At 43.6% G+C, this 27,654-nt stretch overlaps 2 protein-coding genes across 13 annotated transcripts in view; one reads left to right on the forward strand and one right to left on the reverse strand.

Moving 5' to 3' along the window:
* Positions 1 to 3,199, reverse strand: part of STX8 (syntaxin 8) — a 258,093-nt gene extending 254,894 nt beyond the window's left edge. For 4 of the 9 annotated variants that reach the window (XM_049110214.1, XM_035716684.2, XM_035716683.2 and 1 more), the window contains exon 1: positions 3,053 to 3,199. In XM_049110214.1, coding sequence (XP_048966171.1) covers positions 3,053 to 3,069 — 17 coding nt within the window. In that variant the 5' untranslated portion in view covers positions 3,070 to 3,199. Of the gene's footprint in view, positions 1 to 2,587; positions 2,661 to 3,041 lie in introns of all 9 variants that reach the window. The other 5 variants (XM_049110215.1, XM_049110219.1, XM_049110217.1 and 2 more) reach the window with 3 other exon arrangements.
* A 601-nt stretch (positions 3,200 to 3,800) lies between these two features.
* Positions 3,801 to 27,654, forward strand: part of CFAP52 (cilia and flagella associated protein 52) — a 41,454-nt gene continuing 17,600 nt past the window's right edge. For 2 of the 4 annotated variants that reach the window (XM_025428388.3, XM_025428387.3), the window contains exons 1-8: positions 3,801 to 3,958; positions 9,775 to 9,974; positions 10,650 to 10,786; positions 15,988 to 16,116; positions 18,560 to 18,659; positions 19,430 to 19,546; positions 23,242 to 23,342; positions 26,212 to 26,382. In XM_025428388.3, coding sequence (XP_025284173.1) covers positions 3,889 to 3,958; positions 9,775 to 9,974; positions 10,650 to 10,786; positions 15,988 to 16,116; positions 18,560 to 18,659; positions 19,430 to 19,546; positions 23,242 to 23,342; positions 26,212 to 26,382 — 1,025 coding nt within the window. In that variant the 5' untranslated portion in view covers positions 3,801 to 3,888. The remainder of the gene's footprint in view (positions 3,959 to 9,774; positions 9,975 to 10,649; positions 10,787 to 15,987; positions 16,117 to 18,559; positions 18,660 to 19,429; positions 19,547 to 23,241; positions 23,343 to 26,211; positions 26,383 to 27,654) is intronic. The other 2 variants (XM_025428385.3, XM_025428386.3) reach the window with 2 other exon arrangements.

Consider the following 27,654-nt stretch of genomic DNA (forward strand, 5'->3'; position numbering starts at 1 on the left):
ACCAGGATCATCGGGTGAGACTTGACAAGAGGGCTTTAGAGATGTAGGGGAGTGAGCCCTTGAAGAGGTCCTGTGAAATGCAGGTCAAAATCCCAGACGTTCTGTTCCCAATCCTCACATTCTCACGTTAGCCCTGGACAAGCGGAGGTTCTAGAAATGTGCTACCCACTGGAATCATTGAGGAATCTTCAAACAACAAAAACAATGCAACCAAGTCCTGGCACTCAGCCCCAGGCATTCTGCTTAAACTAGAATGGGGTCTGATCAGGACAGGAGCAATTGAGAAAGACTCCCCAGGGGGTTTTCCAATCTGTATGGAAGTATGAGAACCTGGCCTTGAAAACAGGCGTGATGGTAATGGCCAGCCTCATCACGGGTTCAAGTACACAAGTGCCTAAAGTATTAGTTTAGGAAAATCCACCTGAACTTGTTTACACAAAAGGCTGGGAATGAGAGAGGAGTAGCAGGAGACCAGGAGACTTCTCCAGCTCTGTGATTCCATAACTGGTCACCAGTATCTACTGTCTGCAAGGCACAGAGCTGAAAGGATGGGCCCAGAGCAGAAAAAGGTGGTATCAAAGAGATGCCAGAGGCATTTGGGGAAAACCCAAAGGTTTAACAACCCAAAAAGAGAAGTGAAGAAAAAGCTGATGATTGGAGTTCTCAGGCCTAAGTGACCTAGATGATGGTGACACCATAGCAGAGACTGAGGACCCACCAAGGGGGACATGGAGGAAGTTCCCAGACTGTGAACTGAGCCCCTGTTCTACCATAAAAACACCGAATGCACAAATTCATCTATGTATGAGATTTACTTAAAAAAAAATCTCAGGGGCACCTGGGGATGGCTCAGTGGTTTAGCATCTGCCTTCGGCTCAGGGTGTGATCCCGGGGTCCCAGGATTGAGTCCCGCATCCAGCTCCCTTCAGGAAGCCTGCTTCTCCCTCTGCCTGTGTCTCTGCCTCTCTCTCTGTGTCTCTCATGAATAAATTTTTAAAAACTTAAAAAAAAACTTTAGCAAATAACTAGTTCAGAGACAGCGCTTATCACTTGCTCTGATGCCATTAAAGCAGTCACTGCTGTATCCCATTAGTGAACATTAGAACGCCACTCAGGAGTAGAGCATCACTGACCTACAATTTTTCAATGGCCAAAGGCAAAGCTGTACGTAGTCAAGTCTGTGTTTATAGTTTTTTTCAAAGCCCTGTTCCATAGTCCCTTCTACCTTCCTGATTAGCAACCCACTGTGCAAGGTAGTGGATACTAACACAGCAGAGTTCCCGCACTTCTCACGGTCAACAGTCAAATGAGAAAGCCACCAGGTCAAACTACATGAGAGTAAAAGGGCACATTATGTGTTTTCTCCATAAACTGGGGAAGGGGCTTGGGGGTCCAATGATCGCTTCCACCAGTCTAAATGGATAACCATCTCTGAGCTTTATTTCCTACCTTAAGTGTAAAGTGAGGGGGTTAGCTTCCAGGAGGTGGAAGACAACTTAGCAATAGGTATCAAGGGCCTTAAAAATGTTCATACCCTTCAATTCAATAGTTCCGTCTGCAGTGAGCAAGAGGAGGAAATAAGAAATGGAACAACGGGGGCAGTCTTTGCAACAGTTAAACAAAACATACTCTAACATTACAGAGAGAGAAATAAATTATGGTTATTCGTAGAATGCGCTACTGAGTGCCATAAAAAGAAATCATGTTTTCAGTAAATACTTAATGACATGGTTGAAATGTTCCCTGCTTTGTAAAACATGCAGGTTTCCCTCACTATCCAAAAGTAGTCTTTCTACAAAACCTTTCATAAGCGGAAACAATGTAAAGCAAAGGGACCAACAATCACCATTATTTTATACGGAATATCTTTTAAGCTTTCCTAAACCCCCCAAAATAACCTCCCTTAGGGCTTTTCTGATGTCTTAGGGCACGCCTTGCTAATGGAGACACAAAATAAACTAAGTGAAAGCCTGGATGCTCACTGACACAATTCAAAGCTATGACAGCTTGACGCTGAGATGCTGAATGTAGTTCTGAGGGAAGGAGCTTGAGGGGAGGGTTGGGAGGTGCAAGGTCTCCATGACAGCTTGCTGCAAAACAAACACCGAATGCTATTTTTGCTTTCCCCATTTTTTTTCATAAAAGCAAAAATCCTCCGGGCTCCTGGGTGGCTCAGTGGTTAAGCGTCTGCCTTGGACTCAGGCCGTGATCCCGGGGTCCTGGAAACGAGTCCCGCATCAGGCTCTCCCCTCTCTCTGCCCGTGTCTCTGCCTCTCTCATGAATAAATAAATAAAATCTTAAAAACAAAAACAGCTTCAGTCCGTAATTCTGTAGCAATCTGTTCCTTGGGACGAGAGCTCGTGTCTGTCACCATCCAGTCCTTGGGACTCAGGGTGTTGGAGGAACGACCCTCATGAGCTCTGGTTCTACTGCAAAGTTGCTGCAGTACAAACAGCCCTTCCGGATACGGACTCAGGTAAGGGCCCATCACAAGCCATACAAACACGCGCAATTCCCCTCCGCGATTCCTCCAAGTTTTCGGAAGGGCCCAAGAGATCTAGGTCCCAGTGCCGACTGGTTACTAACCGGCGCAGGTGGCGGTGGGCTGTGAACCCGGGTTCTCCGCGGGTGAAGCGAGAGGCGGCGGCGAGGTCACCAGCTGCAGCCGCATCGCACAGAAAGGTCACTCCGCCTGGACTTGCCCGGGGAGTCCCGGGGAGTCCGGGGGAGTCCGGGGAAGCCCGCAGCCGCCAGCGCGGATCCGGGCCGGGCGCGAAATGCCCGCGGTCCGATGCGAGCCAATGCAGGGCTCCGGGCACCTTCCGGGCCTGCGCACTGCCCCCCCCCCCCCCCCCCCCGCTGCCCGGAGACCACCCGGCCCGCCTGCGGGGCCGCCCCTGCGGGAGCCGAGGCTGCGGGGCGCGCGGCAGGGTCCTCCCCCCGACCCCCCCGCCCCGGGCTCGGGAAGGGGCCTCGCTGCCGCTCCCTCGTCCTGAAGCCCCCACCGCATCCCCGGAACCCTCGGCGCGGCCGCCCTCACCCGGGGCTCACCAGGGGTCCGGGGCCATCGTGCAGTCTCCGCCCGCCGCCGCCGCCGCCGCCGCCGCCCTCGGACACTTCCTGCTCGCGGCGGCGGACTACGGCGGCCGGCGCGGCTCACACCCCGCTGCTCCGCCCGGGCGCGACCGCAACCCGGAGCTGGCCTGGCGGGGGGGAGGGGGGGGAGGGCGGGGAGGGTGCACCAGGGCCTCGCAGGGACGGTCCAGAAAGGGGGGCGGCCCCCACGTCCCCCCGGGGAACACCAGGATGGAGCAGTCTAATCCCGTATGTTCCCCCGCTGCGAGACGCGAGCGACCCGGCGCGATTTAAATAAAAGCGTTGGACAGAAATCTTCAGCATTTTCCGGCGAGCATCTGAAATGTCATCCTGCTCAAAGCAAAAACAAGACGGTGGGCATAGCTGCACAACTGTAGAAATCTGCCAGAACGCACTCAGAGTTACTTTTCTATGTAGAGGTGTACCGCCACAAAGCTTAAAGATTCCTTGCAATCTTGCTTCAAGTAAGAGACCCAAAGAAGTGGCAATTATATATTACTTTATAGCGGCCTTCCTTAAATGACACTCGGTGCTTGGTTATATAGGTCGGGGAAGAAGTCACAGACGTTTTTCCGTGGAGGGAACGAGCACACTCAATGCCCCTACACCTCCAGGGAAATAGTGAGGGCAAGGAGCGCGGCTGCTCTTGCACCGGGAGCTCCCTGCGCCGCCGCCGCCAGTGCGTGCGGCCGCGGACCTGGTGCGCACGCGCACGTCCGTTACCATAACGACCAGGAGACGCTGCGCCGCCGCTGGCGAGAGGAGGGAGTGGAGAGCCCAGGCTCCAGGGGATGGAGAAGCAAAGTTCGCCCAAAGCCGAGGTGGCGGAGCTGGAGCTCGAGGCCGTGATCGGCTTCAACGGTGAGGCCTCGAGCGTGTCCGGGCTGGGCGGTTTGCAAGCCCCGGGGACGAATAGTGCAAACAGGGACACCGGGGGCCACCTGGAAGGTAGCGCGGGACACTGAGCCAGAGCCACGCTCTCTCCTGCCCTAAGGTCCCGGGGAGTCGAGGAGTCACCTCCTCGTTCTAAGCCTCAAGGACTGGGATGGCTTCACAGCACCTAGAAGGGACAAGGGTCTCCCCCCCCTACCCCCCCCCCCCCCCCCCCCCCCGCCGAAGGGATGACTAGGGTGCCCGTCATCCTTTTCATTCTAGGTTGGCTCTGCCTCGGCCTTAATCCCCCACGCAGCCCCCAAAGACACCCCCCCCCGCCGTGAACTGCGAGACTGCCAAGTCCAAATCGACCCCTGGACCCAGAAACTCGTAGAATCCCAGCTGATGTGCCATGAGAAAGGGCTGGGGGCTGGACGTGGGTGTGAGCACCCGCCTTAGGGGATGGTCTAGTCCCCAGACCCCAGAACTCCTATTGGAAGGTTTCAGACCCCGATAAAAGATCGAGAGGACGCCAGGGGGAGCTGGAGGGGAGAGATGCTCAGGTCAAGGCGGGGGGTGGGGGGTGGGTGGGAAGCGGGGAGGACTGCTGGTTCTGCTCACATCTTATTTATGAGCTCCTGTTAGTTTGAACATTAAGGGTTCGGAAAGTGCTCTTTGATTTTGTGTGTGAAGGATGGAAACAAGCAACGCGTTGCATTTTAGAAAAAGCAAACTTCTTTTTAAGTGCATTGTGTTATCTGAAAGTTTTTAAATTGTAGTGATGCAGTTGCAGAACAATCAAAGACTAGAGTTTTAGGTGGGACTTGTATCTTGACTCTTCGTTTTAGTTTTATAGTTTCTGATAGAAAGAGGTCATTTAGGGGGTGCTTGGGTGGCTCAGTCGGTTAAGCATCTGACTTTGGCTCAGATCATGATCCTGGGGTCTTGGGATCAGACCCCCATTTTCTGCCTCTCCCTCTACCTGCCTCTCCCCTGGCTTGCCCTCTCAGGGCTCTCTCTCTCTCTCTCTTTCAAATAAATATGTTTACTGCCTTAGGGAACACTCTCTGTGTTAAATAATCTTTAGAAAGAAAGAAAAAGAAGGAAAGAAAGAGAGATAGAGAATGTACTTAGTACACCTGACCTGAGGAGTGGACTATCTTTACAGCTGGAGACAAGGTCACTGGTAAAGGGAGTAAGGGACCTGCGCCCAGTGCAGGGGGTCACACCAGTGACCAGTGCAGAGCTTCAAACACAGAGCTCTACAACTGAGCTCATGCTGTGTTGTCCAGCTCTAAGAGTAAATATATAGTCCATTATATTCCAGTGCTTTCCATTGCCATGACTAATTATCTTGGCCTCTTAAAATGGCCCAAATTAATCGGATTATTTTTACCTTGTTGGTTTTGTGACAATTTGTATCCTTTCATACAAATACACATAAATTATTTTTAAAATTATAGTCCTTTTGTACAACAAAATACTACATAACCCTTAAGAAAAATGAGATAGATCTAGGAAGGAAAGATGTCGAAGATATATTAAGTGTAAAATGCAACTTGCCCAATATTATGTATGGTATGAGTCCATTATAGTTATTAAATAAAGGTGTGTGTGTGTGTGTGTGTGTGTGTGTGTTAGAGACAGAGAGAGAGTGAGAGTGAGAGGTAGGGAGCAGTGGGGGGTGAGTTTGTATGTATTCACTATAGGAGACATGTGTGAATTTGGCTACTCAGGAGGGACAGCAGGGGGTGGGGGGTTTGCTCAGCTGCCTTTGCTGAGGTCTTAAAAAGGAGCAAATCTTTCTTCTCCTAACTCCTTGGTAGCCAATTCAGAGACATAGGACATCATAGGCTCAGCCAGTGGGACGTTCCCAGAGCTTCCCCTCTTCCAGGAGTCTGCAAAACAGTAGAGCGCTGTGGGAGTCTGATGTTGTTGCATTGGGTGTGGAGCTGAGAATGAGAATTCCTTAGTTCTTGTCACTTGGTCTCACCTACTGCTCCTGTCTCTCTCTCTCTCTCTTTTTTTTTTTAAGATTTTATTTGTTTATTCATGAGAGATACAGAGAGAGAGGCAGAGATACAGGCAGAGGGAGAAGCAGACTCCCTGCGGGGAGCCCAATGTGGGGGGGATACACCCCAGGATCATGCTCTTTAGATGCTCAACCACTGCGTCTTTTTCAAGTGCAATTTTCCATATTTCTTGCCAATTCTGCGAGCTATTTGTATTCCTTCCACGAAATTATTTTTCCTGTTAAGTCCACCAGAAGTGACCTTTCTTGTTTGCAGCCAGGAACCCTAATGACTAAATGCAAAGAAAATAAATCTGAAGAAATACACATCTGCATATTAACAGTAGTTAACTCTGGGCAGGGGGTGTCACAGGGCTTTTTAAATTTACTATAAAATATTTCAACAGAAATTTAGAATGCCACAATAAATACCAAGTATTACATGCAGAATTAGCAAATTTTGATGCTTTTTTTTCTTTTTTAAAAAATTTATTTATTAATGAGAGACACGGGGGGGGGGGGGGAGAAACACAAGCAGAGGAAGAAGCAGGCCCCATGCAGGGAGCCTGATGTGGGACTGGATCCCCCTGGTGTTCAGGATCACACCCCCTGCTGAAGGCGGCGCTAAACCACTAAGCCACCGGGGCTGCCCAGATGCTTTTTCTTATTTGAGTTAATTTTTTTTAAGAAAAAAATACACATTGTAAATCCTCTCTCCTGTCACGCTATCCCATCCTGTCTCCCTCTCTAGAGACAACCACTATCCTGAAGTTAACGTGTACTCTTTCCAGCTATGTTTTTAAATTTTACTGTATGGGTAAAATATTAAATATGCTATATATAAACAATTTAGAGTACTAACTTGCCTATTTCTATATTTTATAGTAATAATATCATCCTGGTCACATTCTGCAGCCTGCTTTTTTTCTCACCTAGCATTTGTGCAATCTACTCATGTTGATTAATTTATTTTAACTCCACTATTCTCTGTGTAAATAGGCCAACATTAGTTACCTATCCACCATTGGTGGTCTTTTAGTTTATTTGCAAGTTTTTGCTAATCCAAACAATACCACAGTGAACACTTTTGTAGTGGCCATGGGCACCCTTGCAAGTATTTCTCTAGGTTCTATACCAAAGAGTGGAACAGCTAGATCCCAGGGTGTGCGCATATTCAGACACGCTGCATGCGGATGTGGTGTTTTCCAAAGCGATTCGATCAATATACCTTCCCACAACGCTAAAGTATGAGTGTTCCCTTTTGTTTCACATCACCACTGATGCTTGCTATTATCAACCTTTTTAATTTTAGCCATTATGATGGAGACGAAATGGTATCTCATCTGGGATATAATTTGCATTTCCCCAATTACTCGCAAATTTGCCTGTTTCTTCATATGTTTACTGACTTTTGAATTTCCTCTATCATAAATTGCCTGGTCCAATCCTTGGCTCACTTTTCTGTTGAAACTGTTTGTGTTTTTCTTATTTCTTTGCAGTAGCTCTTTGTTTATTCTGGATATGATACTTGTCGTCATGTACATTGCAAATATCTTCTCCTGGTTTCAGTTTTTCTTTTTATTTTGTCAACTGTCATTAGAAACTTAAAATTTTTAACCTAACTGGTTGACTATATTGGCCTTTTCTGTTAGGATTTGCTCTTCTTGTGGTATGTGTTTTAAAAGAAGTCATTTCCTACAACTTGTGTACTCATTAAGTCTTGTTTGTCACATTTTGGGCTTTGATCTACATGAAATATATTGTTTTGTGGATGGTGTGAAGTAGGATCTAATTTTACTTTTTTCCATATGGATAGCCATATGATTGCTTATAAGGTAACTGCAACTGAAAAAATATATATGTGAATATACATATATGAATAGATCACTCCCAAAGACACAAACCTTAGTCTTTTGAGAACCTACTGCATGGAAAAAGAATGATCTCAATTAAAGCAAAAGAAATCTTTTATTCAATAAATATATTTGGCAATTTGAGCAAAACAAAAAACCTATTTAGCTACTGGAACCACATTACGTACCAAAATAAATTCTAGAGGGAGTTAAATGTAAAAGACGAATTCATTCTAAGACCAGAATATGATATTAATAAATATTTATGACTCTTTTGATGGAGTAGGAAATAGCCATAGAATGCTTTTAAAATACCCAGGAATAAACGTACTAAAAAAATGTGTGAGATCTTTATGAAGAATATTGAAAATGCCACTGGAAGCCCTGGAAGGAGCTTGGAAATGCATCTCCTGTTTTTAGAAAGGAGATCGAATATATCATTAAAAAAATTATTTTTCCTTAATCTACACATTGAATACCATCCCGCTAAAAGTGATTTTTAACCAATCAAGCAGACTTTACGGTTTATATTGTAAAATAATATCAAGCACAACCCAAAATATCCTGACCAAAGTTGATTGATCAGGGAGGACATATTAAAACGTGTAACAAAGGTTTGTAATTCTTAAGATGGTTCTTGCAGATGCGAGGAGGAGGGGGGAGGCAGGTCTCACACCGAGAGGGCGTGGCTTCTTTAGAGCACCTGGTGGTGACTTAGAACCAAATCATCTTCACCAAACTTCTGCCCTAGGCAGTGAATTCATGGTCTTCCTATGCCTCCACACTCACGGAGACAGGCTGCTCTCATATTTCTCCTGCACCCGGGAAATCCTGCTTCTCAGGATCCCAAAATTGGCCCTTGAGCCCTGATACTAATAAGATTGCCAAACCAGCATCAACATCTCTTGAGAGCTTGTCAGAAATGCAGAATCTCAGCCCCTCTCCAGACCTCAAATCCCAAACTGCATTTTAACCAGATTTCCCAAGCAATTTTATACACATTAGAGTCTGAGAAGTGATATGTTAGGCTGACCTTGTCAGTGGAATAAAATTAAATATATTACCCCCCTCCCCCCACACACACACAATACACTTATTTTATTTGAAATAAGGTTTATTTCAAAACTGCTTTCTTTTGTATGCAATTTTATTTATTTTTATTTTTTTTAAGATTTTATTTATTTATTCATGATAGACATAGAGGGAGAGAGAGAGGTAGGCTCCATGCTGGAAGCCTGATGTGGGACTTGATCCCAGATCCCAGGACCATGCCCTGGACCAAAGCTAGGCACCAAACTGCTGAGCCACCCAGGGATCCTTCTTTTGTATGCAATTTTAAAAAACATTGGCCATTTTTGTACCAATTACTGTTTTTTTTTTAAAGATTTATGTATTTATTCATGAGAGACACAGAGTGAGAGAGAGGCAGAGACACAGGCAGAGGGAGAAGCAGGCTCCCTGCAGGGAACCTGATGGGGGACTCCATCCCAGATTCCAGGATCAGGCCCTGAGCCGAGGCTCAACCACTGAGCCACTCAGGCATTCCCCACCCCCCTTTTTTTTAAAGTAGGCTCCATGCCTAAAATGGGGCTTTAATTCACAATGCAGAGATCAAGAGTTGCATGCTCTATCAACTGGGCCAGGCAGGCACACTGCTCCTAATTATTACTATTTATTTATTTATTTATTTATTTATTTATTTATTTATTTATTCATTCATTCATTCATTCATTCATTCATGATAGACAGAGAGAGAGGCACAGACACAGGCAGAGGGAGAGAGAGAAGCAGGCTCCATGCAGGGAGCCTGACGTGGGACTCGGTCCCCGGTCCCCAGGATCACGCCCTGGGCAGAAGGCAGGCGCTTAAACCGCTGAGCCACCTGGGCTGCCCCTATTTATTTATTTTTAAACCGTTTCTCTTGTTAACCTCTCTCTCAGGACATGTGCCCACGGGTCTGAAATGCCACCCTGACCAGGAGCATCTGATTTACCCTCTGGGCTGCACGATCCTGATTCAGGCGATAAACACCCAGGAACAGAACTTTCTGCATGGCCATGGCAACAATGTCTCCTGTGTGACCATCTCCAGGAGCGGGGTCTACATAGCCTCGGGACAGGTCACTTTCATGGGCTTCAAGGTGAATGAGCTGAGAATAGCTCCCCATAAATGGACAGAGAGGTGCCCTCCTGGGAAATCCACCCCAATCCAGATCAACTCTATGCTGGCGTATGTTCCTCCTCCCCTCCCTCTTCTTCCTCTTTGCCTCCTTCTTGAGCTCATTTTCCTTCCCTAAGCTGAGAGTATTTTGGTGTTTACTCTAGACCTTGTAGCTGGTGCACTGATTATGCTCAGAAACCAAAAGTCCCTGCTTAGTTTAAAACTCTTTCTAAATAAATAAATAAATAAATAAATAAATAAATAAATAAATAAATAAATAAAATAAAACTCTTTCTAGGGGTGTCTGGGTGGCTCAAAGGGTGAAGCATCTGCCTTCAGCTCAGATAATGATCCCAGGGTCCTGGGATGGCAGTCCTGCACGGGGCTCCCTGCTCAGTGGGGAGCCTGCTTCTCCCTCTGCCTCTGCCCCCCCCTTCATGCTCTGTCTCTGTCTCTCTCTCAAATAAATAAATTAAATATTAAAACAAAACAAAACCCTTTCCTGTTTGTTGCCACTACATTTGAAAGAAATGATCTAATTTCTAGAAAAGTGCAATTAGTGATTATTTTTCACCAAGACAGAGTAGCTCTCTCTCCCCTGCTCCAGACTCTTCTGAAGCCAGTCTGTGATCTGACAGTGTATTCTTGCCCCCAGGCTGACATCATCTTGTGGGATTATAAGAAAAGAGAGCTGATTGCCCGGCTGTCACTTCACAAGGGCAAAATTGAAGCACTGGCCTTTTCACCAAATGACTTGTACTTGGTATCACTAGGAGGCCCAGACGATGGCAGGTAATGAACTCAACAGGTTTATTTATTTTCCACCACGTGTATTTCCAGATATGTCGTGCACCCTCTCCCCCTGGACGTTCTCTGTCAGCCTGTCCATATTCAGCTGTGTGTCATGTGAAAAGTGCATGGGGAAAATATGGTAGGGCAGCAGTTCTCAACCCTCACTGTGCATCAAAACCCACCAGGGAGCTTTAGGAAATCACTGATACTTGGGCCCACCTTCAGAGGCTGATTGGCCTGGGCTTTAGGCAGTCTCAAAGTTATCCTGGTGATTGTAAAGTACACTGAATTTGAGAACCTTCGCTGTAAAAGGATGATACCATCATCATCAATGACAACAGCAAATTTAGGGCCAGGTAAGAGGCCACTTACTGTGTGACAGGTGTGTATGGAACACCTTAGTCAAGCCTTATCTCCTTAACTCCAAGTGGAAGCTACTGGTGCCATGTGACAGGTGAGGAATGAATGCCACCAACTGGTAAGTAGCAGAGCTGGGAGAGTAACCCTGGCAATGTGACCCCAAGGGTGGCATTTAAAAAATTATTTATTTATTCCTGAGAGACACAGACAGAGAGGCAGAGACAGGCAGAGGGAGAGAAGCAGGCTCCCTGTGGGGAGCCTGATCCAGGACTCCATCCCAGGACCCCGGGATCACACCCTGAGCTGAAGGCAGACCCTCAACCGCTGAGCCCCCAGGTGTCCCTCAAAGGCGACATTAACCTGCCTCGCCAAGACACGATCTTTGCCCCCACCGAGGAACCCAAGAGTCAAGTGTAGGAGGCAGAGAATACGTACACATGAAATTAGGGGGAAAATATGTAAAAGCATTGTGTTAGAACAATCAATACAGTACATATTCCCATGTAAATGCTAAAGGAGCATAGTCTGTAGAAGAAAAACAAGAGAGTCTGAGTTTTGCGTAGGATTTAATGCTTTGCTGCACTTTCACAGATAGTTTCTTGTTCATGCTTTGTGGTTCTATTACAAAGGAAATTTACATTTTTAAAAGATTTTATTTGACAGAGAGTGATCAGGAGCAGGGGTGGGGCAGAGGGAGAAGCAGACTCCCTGTTGACCGGGGAGCCCATCTTGGTTTGGGGCTCTACCCCAAGACGCTGGGATCATGACCTGACCCAAAGGCTGATGCTTTACTGACTGGGCCATCCTACATTTTCATTTTAAATTTTATTTGTTAAAAATATTTTTTCAAATATAATAAACAAGGCTATATTAGTTTCAGGTGCACAATATAATGATTCAACAATTCTATATACTATTAGGTACTTAGGCTGCTTCTATATCTTGGCTATTATAAATACTATGGTAAACATATGCATGTATCTTTTTGAATTAGTGTTTTCATTTTCTTTGGGGAAAAAAACAGGAATTCCATTCCTGGATCATATAGAATTCATATTTTTAACTTTTTGAGGACCCTCCATACTGTTCTCCAGAGTGGCTGCACCAGTTTGCATTCCCACCAAGAGTGCAAAAGGGCTCCCCTTTCTCCACATCCTTGCCAACACCTGTTGTTTCTTGTGTTGTTGATTTTAGCCATTCTGACAGGTGTGAGATGGTATCTCATTATGGTTTTGATTTATATTTCCCTGGTGATGAGTGATATTGGGCATCTTTTCATGTGTTTGTTGGCCATCTGTATCTTTTCTGGGAAAATGTCTATTCAGATTCTCTGCCCATTTTTAATTGGATTTTTCTTTCTTTTTTTTTTTTTTTTTTTTTGGTGTTGAGTTATATTAAATTTTTTATATATTTTGGACATTAACTCTTTACCGGATATGTCATTTGCAAATGTCTTCTCCCATTCCAAAGGTTGCCTTTCTGTTTTGTTGATGGTTTTCTTCACTGTGCAAAAGCTTTTTGTTTTGATACCGTCCCACTAGTTTAATTCTGCTTTTTGTTACCTGTTGGCGGAGATGTATCTAGAAAAATGTTTCTATTGCCAAATGTCAGAGAAACTATTGCCTGTGTTTTCTTCCAGGATTTTTATGGATTCTGGTCTCACATTCAGGTCTCCTTTGTCATAGATTAATTGACCATAAAAGTGTGGATTTATAATATCTAGTATGGATATTTTAACAATATCTATTCTTCCAATCCATGAGGATGGAATGTCTTTCCATTTGTGTCTCTTCAATTTCTTTCATCAATATTTTATGGTTTTCAGAGTATAGGTCTTTCACCTCCTTGGTTGAATTTATTCCTAGGTATTTTATTCTTTTTGTAATTGAAATGGGAAAGTTTTCTTAAATTCTCTTACTGTTACCTCCTTATTAGTGGATAGAAATGTATTTTTGGTATATTAATTTGTATCCTGCTATCTTACTGAATTCATTCAGCCATTCTAGCAGTCCTTTGGTGGAATCTTTAGGGTTTTCTATATATAATATCATATCATCTGCAAATAGTGACAGTTTACTTCTTCCTTACCAATTTTGTTGCCTTTTATTTCTTTTTCTGGTCTGATTGCTGTGGCTAGGACTTCTAGTACTATGTTGAATAATAGTGGTAAGAGAAGACATCCTTGTCTTGTTCCTTCTAGAGGAAAAGCTTTCAGTTTTTCACCATTAAATATGATATGTGAGCTGTAGGTTTTTCATATATGGCCTTTATTATGTTGAGATATGTTCCCTCTAGACCTGCTTTGTTGAGAATTTTTATCATGAATGGATGTCGTACTTTGTCAAATGTTTTCTCTGCACCTACTGAGAACAACCTGATTTTTTATTTACTTTATACCAATGCCATTTTCCCTGTGTGTCTGTATAGACATAGATCTCATTCTTTGCAATGACTGCATTGTATACCATTGCACAGATATGCTGAAATTTGGCCAACTCGCTATTGATGTCAGTGCCTTTTATTTGTTTTTAAATTTTAAACTTGCTTTTGAAAAATGGAAGCTATACCACATCCGTGGTTTATTTATTTTTTATTTTTTAAAAGATCTTATTCATTCATTCATGAAAGAGAGAGAGAGGCAGAGACACAGGCAGAGGAAGAAGCAGGCTCCATGCAGGGAGCTTGATGTGGGACTTGATCCCGGGACCCCAGGACCACGCCCTGAGCTGAAGGCAGGCGCTAAACCGCTGAGCCACCCAGGGATCCCCATACATCTGTGGTTTATAAAGAAAATGTGTTGTCCTGCTATGCACAAGAATTCAGAATTCATATCCCCTCCACTATGAAGAGCTCTCCCCAGGAGCACTGGGATTCTTTTTTTTTTTTACACCTTCATTGAGATATATTTCACATACCATAAAATTAACCCACTTAAAATATATGGGTATATACTTTTTGCTATAGCGGTTAGTTGAGTGGATTTTTTTCTTTCTTTTGTTCTTCAGTTCTTTCTTTCTTTCTTTGCTGAAATACTTCCCCAAAGACATTTTTTACATGTCATGTTGTGTAACTACCACCACAAACAATTGCAGAGCATTTTATACACTCTGAAAAGAGACCCTTCATCCATTAGCAGTCACTCCCCACTCCACCACTACCCTCTCAGCCCCAGGCAACCACTAATCTACTTTCTGTTTCTATAGATTTGCCTGTTCTCAGTGTAGCATTCCATAAACGGAATAATACAATATATAGCCTTTTGTAACTGAATTTTTAAAAGATTTTATTTATTCATTTGAGAGAGAGAGAGAGTGAGTGAGAGAGAGAAAGAGAGCACAAGCAGGGGGAGGGACACAATGAGAGGGAGAAGCAGACTTACCCCTGTGCAGGGAGCCCGACACAGGCCTTCATCCCAGGACACTGAGATCATGCCCTGAGCTGAAGGCAGATGCTTCACCGACTGAGCCACCCAGGCACCCTGGTATCCTCTATTTTTTATTAAGCATAATGTTTTCAAGGTTCATCCATACTTTGGCAAGTATCAGTACTTCATTCTTTTTAGCGTCAAATAATATTCCATTGTATGGCTCCACCACATTTTCTTTATCCTTCAGTTGATGGGGCTTTGTGTCTTTCCCAGTTTTAGGCTATTAATAATAATGCTGTTATGAACATTCATGTACAATATTTGGATTGGATGTATGTTTTCATTTCTCTTGGGCATGACGTACTTGGTTTTAAGAGTCTTTTTTGGGGGGGGGAGGAGGCATGATATGCCTCTCAAGTTTTCCACTTCAGATGGTATCTATCAATTTCCTATTAAGAAAAAAGAAAAAAATTCTGGCTCTTAACACAACTTCCTACCTCCTCATTCCTACCAATCTTGATTCTACTTGGATTTTAGACCCCTGGTGATAATACATTATACATATAGGAAATTTGGGAAGCATAGCGAGGCATATTTTTACATTAACAACTTTGTACCATCTGCATTCCTTTTCTTTAATATTTAGATGATCCCCAGCATTTTTATTTTATTTTATTTTTTTATAAATATTTTATATTTATTTATTCATAAGAGACACAGAGAGAAAGAGAGGCAGAGACACAGGCAGAGGGAGAAGCAGGCTCCATGCAGGGAGCCTGATGTGGGACTCGATCCCAGGTCTCTGGGCCAAAGGCAGGCGCTAAACTACTGAGCCACTTGGGCTACCCTCCCCCCAGCATTTTTAGTATTATTATCTGAACATGCTCAATTTAAGACTAATTTGCACCCAGAAAGAAGGAAAAGGAACCCAAAGCAGTGCTTCTCCATGTGTGCTCCCCAGACCAGCCGCATCAACATCACCAGGAACTTTTTAGAAAAGCAAAATCTCAGGCCCCACCTCTGACTCAGAAGCTCGAGAAGACCCTGGTGTATGTTCATGTTTGGAAGCACTGCCTGAGCTCATCCTTTTCATTGCACTGTTTTGTTTTTTTTTCCTGGAATACTTCTCCAAGGAAAATTTTTTACATGTGATAAATGGGCGGTAAATGTTTATGCCTTGCTTATCTGAAAATGTCTTTATTTTAGCATCAGACTTCATTGATGGGGGGGAGGGGGTCACTGGTTTCTAGCCTCATTATCATTTTCCTTCAAAACCTTTTTAAGTGTCACCTGCTTGTCCTCTAATAACCAGTGCGGCACAGGAGATATCTGGGGGTCAGTGTAATTATTTTGTTCCTTCTCTCTCTCTCTCTCTCTCTCTCTTTCTCTCTCTTTCTCGAACCACTAAAAACACTGTTTCTTATTTCAAGAGCCTATCTTCCCCTGACTCTTTTGGTCCTTCTCGTTTTGGCAGCGTGGTCGTGTGGAGCATAGCCAAGAGAGAAGCCATCTGTGGCAGTCCTGCAGCCAGTCTCAACGTGGGGAATGCCACCACAATAATCTTCTCGAGGTGCCGGGATGAGATGTTCGTTACTGCTGGAAAGTACGCATCTGCATGCAGTCAGGGTTTTCAGAACTCGTACATCACTCTATTTGCTTGGGCAGAAAGCATGGCCATTCCAATTTGGGGGAACACAGTATTCATCCTGCAAAATTACCTTATATCATAATTTGCATGATTTTGCAGTCCTTAAAAAGCCTTGTAACTGAAAGTCTTTAAATATGGTTATTTGAAAATTCTGTGCTTCCTACTGAGGAGCCACTGCTTCTCTGCTAAATTCATTTTGGGGTCTGGTCTGTTTGTCGCTGATCATGCACTATCTACAGTGCATGCTCAGAGAGGAATGTGCACGATTGCACAGATCCACTCACTGGTTGATGTTGCTTAGCACCTGTCTTGATTTAGGTGTCCTGAAATGATAGTTTGCAAATGAACTGTGCCAGGAAGTTTCAGATGTCTGACTATTGGCCATATGAGATAATTTCTAGCTTTTACCCAGCTAATGGAGACCAAGCTGAGAGCCAGCATCTAACAGAAGAAATTAATTTACAGATTCACCAATCAGGGCCCTTTCTGGATTGGGAGATGAAGGTTATACCTGCACAAAAGCATCCTCTTTCATGATGTGGTGTGCCGGTGTAAAGGTCCGAAAGCTATGAATGTGGGGTCGGAGTACATGTTGGGTGGAACCCTCTTGTTCATCCCATCTGTAGTCTCCCATCTGTGAAAGGCACACACCACTGGCTGCTTTTCCAGCCAGAGCAAAGAATTACTCTACATCTGCACTGTGTCCTGTCCCCTCCCTGTGATATGCAGCATGCTTTTTTTCTGGGGCTAATTACGAGGATGGGAGGATGGATTTACGTAGGGGCCATGAACCTAGCTGGTTGAATGAGCCAATCCCATATGGAGTGAATCTTATTAGGAGAGCATCCTGAGCCTGGAGCATCTGGCCTCATCCTTCCCTGTCTTCTGAGGGCACTGGCGACCATGCAGTACTGTCACTTCCTTGGGGTTTGCAAAGTGGCTTCAATAAGCCTTTGTATCACCAGGGTCCCGCTGCTCCTCAGCAGCGGCCTCAGCTGCAGGCATCAGCCCACTCTGACATCCAAGGACAGTGTTTCTCCAGGATTCAAACCTTGAATTGAAGCCCTCCTTGCCCAAACTTTTTTTTTATTTTATTTTATTTTTTTTTAAGGACAGTCTGTTATTCTAGATCTGCTTTAATTTCATGCAACAGTGATAACTAAGAGTAAGTAAGTACTCGTAAGTAAGATTTCTGGTATGGCACCCACAGTACCCTCCATGTTGGCCCCAGTTTCAGATATTCCATTATATTGTCCCTCATGAGAGATCCTACAAATTCCAATTTGACATCCAAGTGACATCTACCAGGAGGGCCTTGGAGAAGCTGATTTTTCTTTTTAATTTTGAAAGTACTCAAAATAAGAATTCAAATGAGAAGTATATTTTTATTCAAATGAGAATGTGTACAAAATAGTTATCGAGCACTTATTATGTGCATAACACTGGAGGCCAAAAAAAAAAAAAAAGAGGAAAACTGAACTTGACTGATCTGTTTTTCTTTTTCTTTTTTTAAATTTTTATTTTGTTTTAAATTGATTTATTTAAGTAATATCTATGCCCAATGTGGGGCTTGAACTCACAACCCCTGATATCAAGAGTCACATGCTCTTCTGACTGAGCCAGCCAGGCACCTCCATCAATCTATTTTCTTTTTAAACATTCTATTTATTTATTCATGAGAGACACAGAGAGAGAGGCAGGCTCCCTGTGGGGAGCTCGATGAAGGACTCAATCCCAGGACCATGGGATTACGCCCTGAATTGAAGGCAGACACTCAATCACTGAGCCACCCAGGTGCCCCCCCCCACCCCGCCCCGATCCATCTATTTTTAAGTTAATCTTTTTTTTGCCTTCGACTATTAGCTTCAGCTATGACATTGACCACGATATGTTTATACAATTATTAATTCAGATTAACTCAACATACAGTGATTGAATGCCAAGTATATGCCAAGCCTTTGTGTCAGGGGCTGATTTTCTTTGGCCCACTGTTTACTTGGTCTCATTTTTCATGAGGACAGCTCTCCATAACGAAGCACTTTCCTTGAAAAGATCTTCTCACAACTGCTAACCTTGAAGGAAACATACTTAGTGAACTCTGGTTTGCCCTTTGTTTATTTGTGTTTATGTCTGCTCTGACTACAGTGGGTAACTGGGTGTGAATCCTTGCTCTGCTGTGTTTTCTCATTTGGAGGAGAGAGGGGATCATAAAACCTACCTCGGAGGGTGGTTGTAAGGATTGAGTGGAAGATTTTAAGTAGAACAGTAGGCCTAAGAAACCCTCAGAAATATCCAGTTCTCTTCCCTTCGGCTTCTCCTCCAGGGGAATGCAGAAAACAGAGACAAGATAAACAGATTAGTAAATAGATTTCCATTTGATTGTGTCTCTCTTCCATAGTGGGACCATTCGAGTATGGGAACTGGATCTCCCAAATAGAAAAATCTGGCCAACTGAGTGCCAAACAGGTCAGATGAAAAGAATAGTCATGAGTATTACAGTAAGTATTACTTTTAAGTATTAATGTCAGTAAAGATTGGTACAAATTCCTGTTAACAGTATTGGCCAAGGGGTATATGTGTGTGTGTGTACATGCATGTGTGTGTGTGCATACATGTGTGCACATACATAGGTACACATACCTTGGGCTGCGGGGTAGGGAGGGGAGGTCTGGACATAAGGGATGCTGATTGAGGGGATACAGGTGAGGGAGGGTCTTGTTTCTGGAGCTCCTTTCAGAAGGTAGGAGCTGCCTAGACACAACTTTGGGAAAGAGGAATTATATGTTTTTACGTTGGACTCCTACATGCATATGGACAACTCCATTCTCCACTGACTTATTTCTCTTATTTAACACATCATTGTCATACGCAGATAGACTTTGGAAAATAGGAGATAAAGCAAACACATGTTCTCCTTGGAGGAGTAAATCTTCATCCTAGGCACTCTGAGGTGGTGTCTCCAGAACCAGAACTGGCAGGATATGTACACATGCGTATCTAACACCAGACACAGAGTCTTCCAGTGAAATGCATAGGCTAGCTGGAGTCTAACCTTTCTCCTGGTTCTGAGGTTGGCTTTGATTCTGCCCCCCTCAGAGCTGTTCTTACCCATCTTAGAGTCCATAGAGACTGAGGTAGCCATGGGCACCTTTGTAGGTCAGATGTCCAATGGGGCCTCAGAGAAAGTTTGTCCCATCCCTGATGGGAGCTATTGGGCATCACTGAGAAAACACAGATCTTTAGCACCCTTTTTGTCTCTGATCCCCAGATAGCTGACGATGATAGCTTTTTCTTCCTTGGCACCACAACTGGAGATATTCTGAAAATGAACCCAAGGACCAAACTGCTGGCAGACACTGGGCCTGTGAAGGACAAATTCAGTCTGGTAAGTAGAGACCGCCAGCATCTGTCCTGCCCTGCTCTTTTCTGGTGATTTCTTCCCTCCACTGGCAGCATAGACCTATGTCAAGAGTCTGTGGGAAAAAGGGGCACCTGGGTTGCTTAGTGGTAAGCATATGCCTTTGGCTCAGGTTGTGACCCCCGGGGGTTCTGGGATCGAGTCCCTCATTGGGCTCCCTCTGCTTCTCCCTCTGCCTGTATCTCTGCCTCTCTCTGTGTGTCTCTCATGAATAAATAAATAAAATCTTAAAAAAAAAAAGTCTGTGGAAAAAAGAAGAAGGCTGTGTTGTACCCAGGGCCACACCAAAATTTGCAAGGTGCATTGACTTCTCTGAGCCCTCATCTCTGGTTCATATGTAGAGCAAACTTCCTCGGTGTCCCCAGTTAGGGAATCAGACCACACGTTTTTTACATTTTTCAAGCACCGGGCCTGTGGTTCTGATTTGTACCCATACTGGTGCCAGAATTTTGACAGCCCTGTTACCATATATAAAAGAAATATGCTTTTTGATCTATAACACCGGATATACACATACATACATATGTAATTTTCGTCCTAGTCAATAAGTAGGTTATTTTAAAAATGATTTTATTTATTGATTTGAGAGAGAGAGAGAGAGCGCGCCCACAAGCAGGATAGGGAAGGGTAGAGGGAGAAGGAGAAGCAGACTCCCCACTGAGAAGGGAGCCTGCTGTGGGGCTCGATCCCAGGACCTGGAGATCATGACCTAAGCTGAAGGCAGACACTTCACCAACTGAGCCCCCCAGCCACCCCTCTAATAACCAGATCTTAGAGTTTAGCTTCAGCCAGCATTGTAAGTCATGAGCAAGACCTAGAAAATGTGTATTATTTATATTTGCAGAGTTCCTAACAATTCTGATTAAAAATCCAGAAAGACTTCAATATTTAAAAGAAAAAAATCTATGATCAGAGGGTAGTCTCACAAAATAAGAGCTGCTATTTCCAGGACCTGCAGAAAGTTACAAGGGCGGTTTCCACTAACCTTTGAATTTGAGAGCTTGTGCTAGGTTCTGCACCTGCCTATCGCATGTCTGATAATAGAACAGATGGTTTTCAGCTTAGATGCTTTCCCACTTAGCAGATATTCCCCAGAAGACTTGAAATCTTGCACCACATGCCCAGGGAAGATGTTAGAGTTTACTTAATCACACTCATCATTTAATGTTCAAGCTTTTAAGAGTATGCATAAGAATGAGAGAACGCTATAGTATGGATAGAGAAAGGCTTAGAAATAATCCCACCGGAGATCGAGGTATAGTCTAGACATTGTTTTCCAAGTTATTTTTAGGAGGGGAATTCCAGGATATGAAACAGATAAAAGCAAAGCAGCCCAGTTAAAGGGAGGGCAAGGCTCAGAGCCCTGCCATTTCCACCTCCTGAGATACTTCCAAAGGGCTCCATTTAACACTATGTGAAAAATACCAATCTGCCTATTTTTGACACCTTCCCCCTACAGCACTTGGGATCTAAATGCCTTTCCCAAAAATAGATGCTGGCCATCTTAGTGTTCCCCAAGTTGTTGGTACTTAAGTGCCATTGATGGGGGTACTGTGAATACTTTAACTCCTAAGCCATTTAGGCATTTAGGCCTGATGGTAAATTCCACAAAGCAGTGGTTCCAAGTGGAACCACTTATGCAAGTGGAAAGAAAATAATTCTTAGGGGATGAAAGGATAGGAGATATCGCTGAAGACATTTGGTTGGAATATTATGTGACCTTGGGCTGTTACCCATTTTGAAACCCTACTTAAATGGCCACTCTATGGTTAGAAGGGTAAAGGGGTTGGAATCGTTTCTAACGGACCTGGTAAGCCTAAGATGATGGTGGTCATAATACTAATATTAAAAACAGTACAGGATCCCTAAATGTTGGCATATTGGACACGGAGCAAAGCACCTTCTTTGTATTACCCCATTTGGTCCTCAACAGTCTGATGAGATAGGTACCATTTTCATCCCTGCATCACAGATGAGGACACTGAGTCACATACTATTCAAGATCTCATGGTTAATCAGTAGCAGAGCTGAAATTTGAACTCATGCAGCCTGGCTTCAGAACCTGCTTATAATTTCAAAAGTTTATTTAGAAATCACACATAGGTAACTCTGAGGCTCTGTTGAATGCTTTATCCCTTGCTTCCCTAAGTCCCCCAACACATGCTAAGAATCCTCACTCCAGGGTTGTCTCCTCATGGGCTGGGCATTTATCCCATTGTCCTGCTGTAGCATTTTGGGAGATGAAGGTGGTGGGCAGGACAGGGGAGCCCATAATTCTGCTCTGTGCCTTAACATTCTTGAGTCTTGCTTTCTCTTCTCAAACATAAAATGCATTTTGAACCAGAATAGGCTAACTCAATTTAGTGTAACTTGAAAAGACATAATATTTATTTTGTAAAGTTTGTTAAAGTTTATTAGGCTGTGCCTGTAAAGTCATTAGCTGTATTATTACTGAAAGCTTTAAAATGAAACATTGTGGGGCTCCTGGGTGGCTCAGTTGGTTAATCATCTGCTTTTGGCTCAGGTCACGATCCCAGAGTCCTGAGATCGAGCCCCATGTCAGGCTTCCTGCTCAGTGGAGGGTCTGTTTCTCCCTCTCCCTTTGCTCCTCCCCTGCTCTCTCTCTTGCTCACTCTCTTTCAAATAAATAAATAAAATCCTTAAAAAAAATACAGGGGATCCCTGGGTGGCTCAGCGGTTGAGCATCTGCTTTCGGCCTAGGGTGTGATCCCGGAGTCCCAGGATCGAGTCCCACACTGGGCTTCCTGCATGGATCCTGCTTCTCCCTCTGCCTATGTCTCTGCCTCTCTCTTTCTGTGTCTCTCATGAGTAAATAAATAAAATCTTTTTTAAAAGTCCTTAAAAAATACAATAAAATAAAATTAGAACTTCATAGTGGGGGCTATAAAATGACCATCATATTTCCCCACACTTTCAAGATGGCTTTGAATTTAACTACGTCTATTATTGGTAAGACTATATACTATATACTGCATGCTTTAGTTCAGAAAATATAGTCACCAAACAATAAGGGTTCTTAGTGCTTTCCTTGGATGTTAAAATGATCTCCTTGCAGTATAAGAATTAACTTCTGGTGTAAACAGTAGCCACTGTGGAACTAATGTTGCCCGCGCTTATTATACCTTCTGCTGTAACTTCATTCCAATAGATAGATAAAAAGTGTTAATTTTTAATACATTCAAAATGCACAGGTGGTTTTAAAGGGAGGAAGTCTGATGAAGCAGGCTTGCTCCTTGAAGGACCAGGAGAGCTCATTCTTGGCACTGAGCCCTGTGGCCAGCCTAGGGGTATGTCACAGGTGATACCTTCATGTGTTTTGTCCAGGCAACACGTGGCAGCATTGACCTGTCCTTTGCAATGCCCCATGTCTGTTACATGTGTGTCAGCTCACACACTGATTCTTTTTTTAATTTAAAAATATTTTATTTATTTCTTTATTTGAAAGAGAGAGTGAGCGAGCAAGCACACACAGGGGGAGTGGCAGGTTCCCCATTGACCAGGGCTCTATCCCAGGACCCCAGGATCATGACCTAAGCCGAAGAAAGACACTTAACTGACGAAGCCACTCAGGTGCCCCCACACACTGATTCTTAACGATGAAACCATCTGGCTTTTCTCTCAGTGCTGTTTCTACCCCTTAGGGAGTGTCTGCCATCAGGTGCCTGAAGATGGGGGGTTTGTTGGTGGGTTCCGGAGCCGGATTGCTGATCTTCTGTAAAAGCCCCAGCTACAAACCTATCAAGTAAGTTCCAGACTCCACGGGGTTGGAATGGGGAAGGACCCACCAGAAGGAAGTCTGCTTAAAGCCAGTAACTACTTGGCAATAATTGCCAAAGTGATATTTGTTTTTTGTTTTGTTTTTTTTCATTTTTTTAAATTTATTTATGATAGTCACAGAGAGAGAGAGAGAGAGGGGCAGAGACACAGGCAGAGGGAGAAGCAGGCTCCATGCACCGGGAGCCCGATGTGGGATTCGATCCCGGGTCTCCAGGATCGCGCCCTGGGCCAAAGGCAGGCGCCAAACCGCTGCGCCACCCAGGGATCCCGCCAAAGTGATATTTGGTTAAAGAATTTAATCTTACTGTTAAAATGAGTGGTTGGAATCACAATAGATTATTTCTTTGCCAATGAAAAGACAATAGCTTATGTTGAATCAAACCGAAGTAGTCCACGACTACCCAAGGGGACATTGCCCTTCTAATAAGTACATTAATTATTATTTCATTTATAAATCTGAATCATAACAGAGGAAATAAGATGCTGTTATAAAGATATCCAGCAGGGGCGCCTGGGTGACTCGGTTGTTTGAGTGTCCAACTCTTGATTTCAGCTCAGGTCATGATCTCAAGGTGGTGAGATCGAGCCCCCCCCCATCTGACTTGGTGTTATACATGGACCCTGCTTAAGATCCTCTCTCTCTCTCCCCCTCCCATGTGCGTGCACTCTTTCTCAAAAAAGAAGAAAAAATCCAAGAAATAACCTCAAATCTCAAAACCTTCAAAATTTGTTTATTCAGTGAAATTTATTATGCAGTGGGTACCTCTTATGTGTCAGGCACTATTCTCATGGTTAATTCATTTGAACGCAAGTTTTTTTTTTTTTTTTTAAGATTTTATTTATTGGGATCCCTGGGTGGCGCAGCAGTTTAGCGCCTGCCTTTGGCCCAGGACGCGATCCTGGAGATCCGGGATCGAATCCCACGTCAGGCTCCCGGTGCATGGAGCCTGCTTCTCCCTCTGCCTGTGTCTCTGCCTCTCTCTCTCTCTCTGTGTGCCTATCATAAATAAATAAAAAAAAATTAAAAAAAAAGATTTTATTTATTTATTCATGAGAGACATAGAGAAAGAGGCAGAGACACAGGCAGAGGGAGAAGCAGTTTCCCTCTGGGGAGCCTGATGCGGAACTTGATCCCGGGACCCTAGAATCAAGCCCTGAGCCAAAGGCAGATGCTCAACCACTGAGCCCCCCAGGTACCCCCAAGTTTGTAATTTTAAACTCAGTGCTCTGGATAGGTCTTCTTGGGAATGCATTTGGACGAGGTCTGTGTCTGGGTGAAGGGGAATAAGAGAAGGAGGCTACTAAAGAGCAGAGTTGATTAGACTCTGGATATGTGGAGTGAGTATAAAAAATTCACCCCCTAATTTTCAAATACCTTGTCCTGAATATACAAATGTTCCCACTGTCATAAGGATGATTAATTCAAGGAAGTTATTACAGGGTTTGTGCTGTATGCATCTCCAAACTAACCTAGTGTGATAGCATGTACTCCCATTGGATGCTGTGATTTCTGCCTCCTTGGTTTTTTGTGGATGGAGAAAGTTGCTCCCATGAGAAGTCAGGAAGTAGTTATGATGAAGCAGACTGCTGAAGCTCAGGGACCCTTGGCCTTGCCCCCAGAGCCCTGGGCTTCACTTTGTCTTCTAGAGAGCCCAGATGCCAATAGCCAGTATTTCTAATGGCTGCCCTCCATGGCCTCATGTACATTATCTCTAATCCTCACCACGACCCTACGAAGGAGAAATTATTCTGTGGTCAAGTGAAGCGAAGCTAGGAGATTTCTGACAATTTATCCAGGGTCAGAGAGCTCTATCTAGTTAGTGAAGGAGCCAGGATGTGACTTGGGGTCAGTCCTTTCTTCATTAACCATTCTGCATCCCACCAACAAAAGGATCTTTGTAAAGTATTACCCGTCCCACACTGATCCCTTGCACAAGAATCTCCACTGCATTCTTACTGTCAAAACTAAATTAGTTGCAGAGCAAGGTTGGGTTTTTAGGGACTTGTTCATGTATATGCTTTTTTTGTTTTTTGGTAAAGTTCACACTCCTGACACATTTGGGAAGCAGTAGGATTTGAAATGTGGATGAAGAGACAAGAGTCCCTGAAGTTGGGCGAAGACAGCCACTATTAATGTTTTGTTATTTATTCTTGTCTTGATTTCTTCGTATACATTTTAAAATCACTGTACTTCCCTGTGTACAAAATATATTCTGATTTATTTTTACTTAAGGCAAATGTCATAAACATTCTCAACATTAATATCTTTTAAAAAACTACTGTGGTAAATTACGAAAAAAAAAAAAAACTGTGGTAAAACATACAGAATCTTTGAAACATGCTTTAATTGGCCAATATCTTAAGAAGTTGCCTGCTGTCCCATAGATGATTTCACCGTTGCATTGCAATTGGATATTTAGGTTGTTTCCAACTTTGTACTCTTTTCATTAGTTATAATAACCTCCTTTGACATAAAGGTTTTCCCTCCCAATTGTGGGATTATTTCCCAGAAATGGAATTAATGAAGTACTTAATTGCCACAATCGTTTGTGCCCATTGCCTTCCTGGAATGTTCCTTCTGTCCAGATCCTGCCTACGTTCCACAACCCATTTTAGACTCTCTCTCACCGAGGAAGCCCCCCAAACTACTGTAAACCCTGCTGGCCTTTCCCTCTGCTGACCATGGGCACCCACTATTGTGAGTCACTCCTGACTTTCCAATTGCGTCCCCTCCCTGAAGGCATGTCCTAGGTCATATGCCAGATTTGTATCCTCTGTAACAAGTACTCAACTGATGGAGTGAATCTACTTCACCTTTCTGCTTCTCCATAAAGGAAAGTCCAGTTACAAGGTGGCATCACTTCTATCACACTTCGAGGGGAAGGACACCAGTTTTTTGTAGGAACAGAAGAATCACACATTTATCGTATCAACTTCACGGATTTCAAAGAGACTCTCATTGCAACTTGTCACTTTGAAGCTGTTGAGGACATTATCTTTCCATTGTAAGTAGAAGAGCAAAGTATTTTGGCTCCCACACTCAGTGAAAACATGGAGGTCTGATGCAGTGTGCCAAGAAATTTGATTTTATCTCATTAATGCCTTTTCAACATGTACTAATATAATTATTATTTTTTGTCCTCAAATTTTTCAATGCTGGTCAGTTATTTTAATAACATTTATGATCTAATATTAATTATAATAATTGGAAATATAATACTGATGTTGATAATTATTTTTAACACTGGTTATACCTATTGCCTTCACCCAGCAGCTACATTAGTTTTCACAGTTCAAATTTGGGCTTCTTTAGAATGTTGGCTCTTCTAATAAACTTATCACGGAAACTTTTCTGTTTCCCCAGTACTGTCTGGAAAAAGCTTACTAATTCCCGCTTGCCTGCCCTTCCTTCCTTCCTTCCTTCCTTCCTTCCTTCCTTCCTTCCTTCCTTCCTTCCTTCCTTCCTTCCTTCTTCTCTTTCTTTCTTTCTTTCTTTCTTTCTTTCTTTCTTTCTTTCTTTCTTTCTTTCTAGATTTTTATTTATTTATTTGACAACGAGAGAGAGAGAGAAATAGAGCACAAGCAGGGGGAGGAGTAGAGGGAAAGGGAGAAGCAGGCTCCCTGCTAAGCAGGAAGCCTGACATGGGACTCAATTCCAGGACCCCAGGATCATAACCTGGGCTGAAGGTAGACATTTAACCAACTGAGCCACCCAGGTGCCCCAGTAGTGCCTTTTTCCCAAACTTCTTTCAAGTCATTTGTTTATACCTCTTGGGTCTTCTAGACTTGGCACACTTAATGGTGGTGGACACAAGAGGTCTTCTGGACCACTCAGTAATCTTCTGGAATTCTTGGTAAATCCTACATGATACAAATGAAGCAAACAACCATCAGCAGTTTTGATATAAAAAAAAATAGTCAAGTCATGGTTTGCCATTATTTGCTTTTGAAACATATTTTATCTTCGGTGGCATTCACCCCACGAACTTGATGGGACAGTTTTTGCTCTGACCTTCCACAGTATGTGACTTGAATTTACAAAGCTCAGAATCGTTGTTTTATGGGTGGTGAGACTCCCTTTAGAAACTCAATCCTTAAGATCATGAAATGTATTTGGGTTCCCTGAGTCATCGCAATTACTTTTTTTTTTTTAAAGATTTACTTATTTATTGTATTTATTTATTTATTTAATTTTTTTTACTTATTTATTTTAGAGAAAGAGAGCATGAGTGGGAGGGGCATAGGGAGAGAGAGACAGAATCTCAAGCAGACTCCCC

The sequence above is a fragment of the Canis lupus genome, chromosome 5 (genome assembly GCF_003254725.2).
Source record: "Canis lupus dingo isolate Sandy chromosome 5, ASM325472v2, whole genome shotgun sequence".
NCBI classification, from domain to species: Eukaryota; Metazoa; Chordata; class Mammalia; order Carnivora; family Canidae; genus Canis; species Canis lupus.